The sequence below is a fragment of the Cebus imitator genome, unplaced genomic scaffold (assembly GCF_001604975.1).
Source record: "Cebus imitator isolate Cc_AM_T3 unplaced genomic scaffold, Cebus_imitator-1.0 Scaffold100, whole genome shotgun sequence".
NCBI lineage: Eukaryota > Metazoa > Chordata > Mammalia > Primates > Cebidae > Cebus > Cebus imitator.
Window position 1 is genome coordinate 1990635 of NW_016107415.1, and position 7465 is coordinate 1998099.

At 40.7% G+C, this 7465-nt stretch overlaps 1 protein-coding gene across 2 annotated transcripts; it reads right to left on the reverse strand.

Moving 5' to 3' along the window:
• Positions 1-357: 357 nt before the first annotated feature.
• LOC108310032 (regenerating islet-derived protein 3-alpha) lies at positions 358-3109 on the reverse strand. 2 transcript variants are annotated; one of them, XM_017536689.1, is made up of 5 exons: positions 2686-3109; positions 2024-2142; positions 1683-1820; positions 932-1058; positions 358-653 (listed from the first exon to the last, which is right to left on the reverse strand). In XM_017536689.1, the coding sequence occupies exons 1-5, from the start codon at positions 2759-2761 to the stop codon at positions 586-588; spliced, it is 528 nt and encodes a 175-aa protein (XP_017392178.1). In that variant the 5' UTR covers positions 2762-3109; the 3' UTR covers positions 358-585. The 2 variants fall into 2 exon arrangements, with proteins under 2 accessions (XP_017392178.1, XP_037597316.1); XM_037741388.1 differs by lacking the exon at positions 1683-1820 and having other exon boundaries at positions 2686-2766.
• Between the last annotated feature and the right edge of the window lie 4356 nt (positions 3110-7465).

Sequence of the window (7465 nt, forward strand, 5' to 3'; positions counted from 1 at the left end):
GTTCACCAGCTGGAAAGTCCTATCTACCATCCTGCTGATGTCACTCTCTGAGAAGTTCTATTCTAAACACCACCAGAGCCTCCTAAAGCTTGTCATGTCACATTATCAGGTTTGGGCTATGGAAATGGGAGGGCAGTAGGTACATGGGGGAGAAATGTCCTCATCTCCCCACAACACAAATCCTACATGAGCAAGACCCACGTCCTCATCATAACACACTGGTAGGGATGCACATTTCATCATTTTCCCTAGAGGCCTGGGTAAAATAGGGAAGAACCAAGACCCACAAAGTTTCCTCCCCCTGAATACTTTGTCCTTCTCAGGGTATGGCTATGACATTGGCACATACAAGACAGCAAGTGCAGACTAAATATTTTATTTTTGCTCTTTAAAGCATTAGGCCATATGACAAAATGAAGAGACTGAAATGAAAGTGGGAAGGAAGAAACAGAAGGAACATAAGAATCATGTGGTCATATTTGGGGGAGCAATTAAGTGAATATTCTCTTCCAGGGTGTCTTCACACTGGCTTCATGTCTGTGATGAGTTCCACACCAAACGCAGGCTGCTGACTTCGCTCCTGCCCTAGTCAGTGAACTTGCAGACGTAGGGTAACCTGGCATTACAGTTATAAGCTTTCCACTTCAGAAATGCTGGAGAGACAGAAGACATAAATGGAATAGGACTGAGGAAGCTGGTGAACCCAATGAAGAGGCATCCCAGGTTTGAGCCTAGAAGTTAAAGCCTCTCCCTCACCTTCATCAGTGTCCCAATTCAGGAGAGAGATTCAAAGAAAGCAGAGAAGAGAGGAGATGAGAGAAGACACACTAGCATTGTATTTTCTAGCTCAGGAAGATTTCCTGAAAGCCAGTCCCAGGAATGGGGGATGAGATGGAAAACACTGGGAAAAGGCCATTGCTCTGTTTCTTACCCGTATTTCTTGACAGGCTCGCACAGTGACCAGGGTTTGAGGCGGAGGAGGGATTTTTTGCCCATGCAAGGTAATTCATCACATCATTGCTACTCCACTCCCATCGATCTCCATTGGTCCCGGTGCCCTATAGAGCAGGGGAGGCAGCCAGGTGAAGGGAATGGCCATTGCAGCTCTTCTTCCATGGCCCCTCAGTGGCAACACCTGATTTGTGCCCCAGCATGAGGGAATTTGGTCTGCTATTCCAGGTGATGCTGGTGAGCTCTTCACTAGCAACCTCTTTCTTAAATCCTCATTGCTATTGGAAATTCCCAGACAATAAACACATGACCTTTGGAACCACTCAAGGTAATATGTTATTTGCAGAACAATAATTGGTGTAGCATTTGTGATTTGTGATTAGTCTGTGAACCTCAAAGGTAATGGAAAATCTGTATGGGGGCAAAAATTGATCCTATCTTCATTAAGGATTCCTTGAGAATAGTAGGCAAAGACCCCATGCAGCTCAGAGAATGGATTAGCCCAGCCTAATATGAGAATTAGGTCATATGCCTGAAGGAGGCAGATGGATTTCATCCAAAATATAGAGACCTCCACAAATCTCAGATCTTCAGCTGTCTCACGGACTTTCTTTTTCCCCAAAGTTCCCCAGAATTCTGAGCTCCAGTGCTCTCTGAAGCACTTCCTAGGCAAGCACAGGGGACAGGGATTAGGCCTGAGAAGTAACAGAGAGGAGAGGATATGTTCGCACCTGTGTGGGGTCATGGAGCCCAATCCAGACGTAGGAGTAGTTGTGACTAATGCTCTGGACCAGGGAGGACACAAATGATCCCTCCGCCCCGCTGAGCACAGACACCAGGTTTCCAGAGGGCCGCTTCTGACAGGCCAGCTTTGAAGAGGAGACAGAGAATGAGAGAGAGCTTCAGACCCGCTGGGGGAGGGCAGGGCAAAGGTAGGTGGGAGGATGACTGTGTGAAAGATAAGGGTGTTCCTCCTCATTTCCAGGGAACTTTCCTGAATGGAGACCCTCCTCCCCCTGAGACCTGCATGGACTTTCCCCTGTCACCTCCAACCCCACATCTAACCACTCACATCTGCATCTATCCAGGATTTCGGTGATGTAAACAAGGCATAGCAGTGGGAGCCATAGGCCTTGGAGCCTTTGGGACAGCTGATCCGCGGTGAGGGCAGTTCCTGCTGGGGATCTTCACCTGCAGTGGAAGAAGAGGGATAGGGTAAAACGAAGAGTGGGTATTGGGGTGGGAGAGCACCTTGGGGAATACCTAGGCCTGTCCTTGTGGAGGAAGACCACATTTCTGACTCCTCTTCATTTTTCCTTGTGTTTTCAGAAGTTCTTTATCTCAAAATAGCCCTATAAATGGGGCACCATCTAGTCTCTTATTACCCTTTCCCCTTATTCAACCATTTAACACTCTCTTCACTCTGGGCTGTCTCTACATTGGGTCCTCCAATTATTGTCCCTCCCCTCATCTCATTACTGACCCTCCACACTTTCCCACCAATGTATATTAGAGCACACTGACTAAATGGAAGCCATCTCATTCCATTGTTAGTGGACCACTGTGGAGCCTCCTTCTGCAAGTTAACCTGAAGGAAGGAGTGATGATGCAGGAACTGCAGACAGGCTTATTAAACACCACACCATCGCCTCACGTGACATGCAGCAGCCTTCCACCTCTTCTTGGCTCTAGGCATTCATGGAGAACTCAGTGCTAGAGGCAGCGCAATCTCACCTTGGACCTGAGACAGGATCATGAGGCAGGAGAGCAGCATCCAGGACATGCTGGGCAGGGCCATGGGAGGCAGCATAGTATCTGCGACTTGTGGAGGCAGTCAGGGGTCACTAAAGGAAGCATGGTCAGTGAGAGGACACACAGATAACCTATTGCCTCATGACTCTTTCCTTCTCTAGTCTCCAAGGACTAAAGTCATCTTGGTCACATCCATCATCCTCTACAGCTCTGAGTGAGTTATGAGTCTGTGTATTCTCCCATCCCCGAGCCCTCCCAGGCCAGCCTTGCTGAGTCTCAAAGCTCCTGTGCTCTCTAAGGAAAGGACTCTCCCAGGGATTCTCCTGTATCATGTGAGGTTGCCCCTCCCTGGGTCTCATCTTCTTTCATCTCTACCTTACCTCTCTGGTATGATCTGGTATGGTTTGTCTGGTCAGGAATGACTGGGTTTTATAAGAGGACCTGGGGGAGGGACATTGGAGTGAATAGTGACAATGAGTAGACAGGACATGGGTCATGGGGTGGCTGGGCATGGGGAGGAGACTCTTCCTGGCAAAGACTGGGGATTTTCCCAGATGTTGCCTCTTCCCTATTGGCAGGCCAACCCTTTCCCCAAGAAGAGGTGAAGTTTGCTCTTTCCTCTGCATCTTCCTTGTCAGAGGCCTGTGGCACCAAACATGGTATGAAATCTTCTAACGTGGACATCTGAAAGAGGAGTTCCTCTGTGGATTTCTCATGAACTCACTTATGGAGGCAAACCTATATATTTCTTATTACCTTGTATAGTAATATTAAATAAAGTTTTTGTGTTAAGTGGAGGTGTGTATAGGAACTATGAGCATCACAGACAGTTAAGAGCATAGATGGAACTGAAGCTAAGAGTAGGAGTGAGGGTTCATGACCACTATGTAAGCACAGTAGCTACTTTTGATGAAACTTTAGAATTATCCGACAAGTCAGTAGATGAGCCAAAATCTTACAGAAAATCAGGTGAATGAACTTGTCTTTCCAGCCTTCAGCAAGAAAGCGCTTCCCCAGTGGTGAATGACAAAGACAATGTGATAGAATAAGAGGTAATAAAGAAACACAAGGCATAAGAAGGACTATAGTCAAATAATGTGGATCAAAGAAGGACACATAGTGATTAAAGAAGAGAAGAGCAGGCATTGCATAAAACCATAGCTCAGTTGGACAGGTGCAGTGGCTCATGTTTATAATCCCAGCACTTTGAGGGGCTGAGGTGGGAGGATCACCTGAGCCAAGGAGTTCAAGGCCAGCCTGGGCAACATAGTGAGACCCTATCTCTACAATTTATATTTTAATGTAACCCAGTTGTGGTGGTGTGTGCCTGCGGTCCTAGCTACTCAGCTGACTGAGGCAGGAGGACCTTCAGTTGAGCCCAGGAGTTCAAGGCTGCAGCAAGTTATGATCGTCTCTCTGCACGTCAGATTAGGCAACAGAGTAAGACCCTATCTCTAAATTTTGTCTTATGATGTTGTAAACATAATCCTGAATTGCATGTGAGTCTCTACTACATTAAAATGCTCACTACTTGTAGGTTGCTCATGAGCTCCTTTACTGAACTGCCATTTGGCTATAAATTAAAAGCCCTTTTCATTACATTCTTACTGGGAAAATGGCCAGCTTCATGTAGGTATATTGAGAAAAGTTCTCTTAGTCAGGTTTATTTTTCAGCTGGCAGTTTGGTGCATCTGACAAGCATAGTGCCTTGTTTATACACTGGTTCAGGTTTCGTTTGACCAGTCCAGGAAAAAGTTAGGCTGGGAATTTCTACAGAACCTGGCTCTCACGCTATTGTTGTAGTACGCCAGCTTGTATGTAGATGTTTATAGTAGGGGTCTGTGATGAGGTCATGAAATGTAGCTCATCATTAATTCATGTACCCAAAATTCGATGCAGTTCCTCAAATAACATGAGAAGAAATATAGCCAGCAGATTATTTTGTGAAAAAGTGTTATTTTTTTCCCACAAAATTTATACAACAATATGTAAACACATGGAGGTAAAGGGCAGAAAGTACCTAGAGGGTAGAATAGTTACCAGAGGCTGAGAAGGATGAGAGGAGTGGAAGAGAGTTTGGTTCATCGTACAAACGTACAGTTCGATAGAAGGAATATGTTCTAGCTTTTGCTGGCACATAGTGTGACTACAGTTCACAACAATATGTTGTATATTTCAACATAAGTAGGAGAGAAGATTTGAAATATTCCCAATGCCAAAAAATTATAATGTTGAAGTTGATGGAAATCCTAAAAACCCTGATTTGATCATTACATATTACATACATGTGTCAACATATCACATGTACCTTATAAATATGTATATTATTATGTATCATACAATTTTTAATGAACAGGTAAACACAAAGCCATTACTTTAATGAGAGCTCAGTGGAAATTTTTAGGTTCAAAAAATAATATATCACACACATTTAATAGTTAAGATGATTTGGAAAATAATCTCATTAGATTAAAAAGTTATTTGGGAAGAAGTTAATAACAGCAATCACAAATTCAGAATGGAGTGTGTCTTGAACTTTGGAAAAACTCAGTATCACAGAGGAAAACATGATTTTAGAGTAAAATAATCCAGAGACACAGTGACAAAATCTAGTGAGTAAACTTTAATTGGATCTTGGTAAATAAAGTCATTCATATGGGGGTCAACTGGAAAAATATGAAATTAAACTACTATTTGATTATGCCAGAATTTTAATTTTCTTTCTTCTAGTAATGTTACTATGGTTAAGTAGAAAACTTCTTTGTGCTTTTGATATTTACGATGAGTTGTTTTCAGATAAAATATCAAGATGTCTGTAAATTTCATATAATTCATGGAAAGGTGTGTGCGTGTTTGTGTGTGTGTTTAGAGAAAGAGAGAGGGGTGAGCTGGAGAAAGATAAATAAAGCAGATATTATACAATGATAACACTTAACTGAATCCAAATGGAAGATACGAGTGTGTTCATGCTTGCTTTTTACTTTGTTGTGTGTTTATAATTTGCTGAACAGAAAATTATAATTTAACTTACATGTTTCCATTCAATGATAACATATGTGTAGTTTTCTCATCATTACCATAAGCTAGAAATAGTGCAATAGAGCAGTATTTATTATGTAGAATCATATATACATATATACATTAAAAATGCATTTTATATATCCAAATAAAATAAATATTACAAATAAATAATAAAATATATGTTGTTTCACTTTGGGCCACCTGATGTATGTCTGGGTAAACAAATAAATAAAAACAAGACAACACAATGGGGTAATCAATAATCTGTGTCCAGTCAGAAAAAAAATATGTCCTCAGAATCAAGAAAAGTGATCAAGTCATCAGACTTGATTTTTCAAAGCAGAGCTTAAATGGGTTTGAGGGTGGATAGCCTTTGAGTCGTTCATTTATCTGTAAGGCGGTCAGCTTCAGGCCCTTAAAAAGCCTGGGATCTGCAAAGACAGAGATGAGTTATGGGTGGTTCTTCGTAACCCCTCTTACCTTTTTCAAGCTGTGCTTTGTTTACCATATCATCAAATCTGCCCCATTACCAGGTATAAGACAGTGAAATTCAGGTCCTTCTAGGACAGTTTATTATTAAAAATCACTTTTGTTTTGTTCTTAACTGAAATAATGTGACATTTATAATAAGGCTTAAGGTTTTAATATCCCTAACTGCAATGTGAAACTTTTATTTGCTATGACACTCACTAAACTCACTAAAGTTGAGTTGTTTTTATTTGTCAATATTCTTCATAATAATGGTTATTAACCAGGCACTAAGAAGTTTGCTTACATATTATATTTATTAAGCTGGTTTTGAGTTATATAAAATCTACTTCTTGGTGATGAGAGAGGAAACTTTACTCTTGATGTAACTGAGGCTAAGTTTTAAGGAGCTTCCTTTACCAAAAGATAAGATGTCCAATTTGTATTTTTATCCCTATTCTCTCCTGAATCAAATATTTGCAGATAAGACTTAGTAGTCATTCTTAGAATTATACAAGGAGAAAATGATCTATTTGTAGGAGTCTAGTATATTTGTTCCAATGATGGTAAAATGTAGGGATTTCCCGGAAGATGGCTCAGCAGGGCTGAAGTCAAAAAAAGCTTTGAACTGTATCTCACTGAAGATTTATCACTAAAGTGTACCATTTTGAGATATATTAACCAGATGTCCAGAATGGCACTTCGGTTCTTTCATCTTATCCAAAGCCTGTCAGAAGAAATGGGAAAGGGATAAAACGAGGTGCTGTGCATCTGTAAAATAGGATAGAAGACAAACCTTTAAGGTCCCTGAGGTTGATGAGGGAAGCTATTAACATCAAAGAATTGAAAGCTGATAACATAGCTACTGAAATTTGGTCAATTATATGTATACAATGAATAGTAACTATCATTTGATGAGGGAAGATATTAACATCAAAGAATTGAAAGCTGATAACATAGCTACTGAAATTTGGTCAATTATATGTATACAATGAATAGTAACTATCATATGACTGGTACAGATATTGAAAGCAATAATTTTTATCAGAAAACTGTGTTAATTTTTATTTGGTTTCAAATTTTCACATTGATCTTGGAAGAGCTCCCAGTTCATAACATGTTTGCTCTTCTAACCTTATCTATTTGGGTATTTTATAAAGGCTAGTGCTTGTTATTTATTTTTATTTTAGAATAAGGTAGTCATAATATAAAATGTTCATTTGGAAAAAATTAAGATAATATTTTCAATTAATTATCATAAATCGTACTTAAA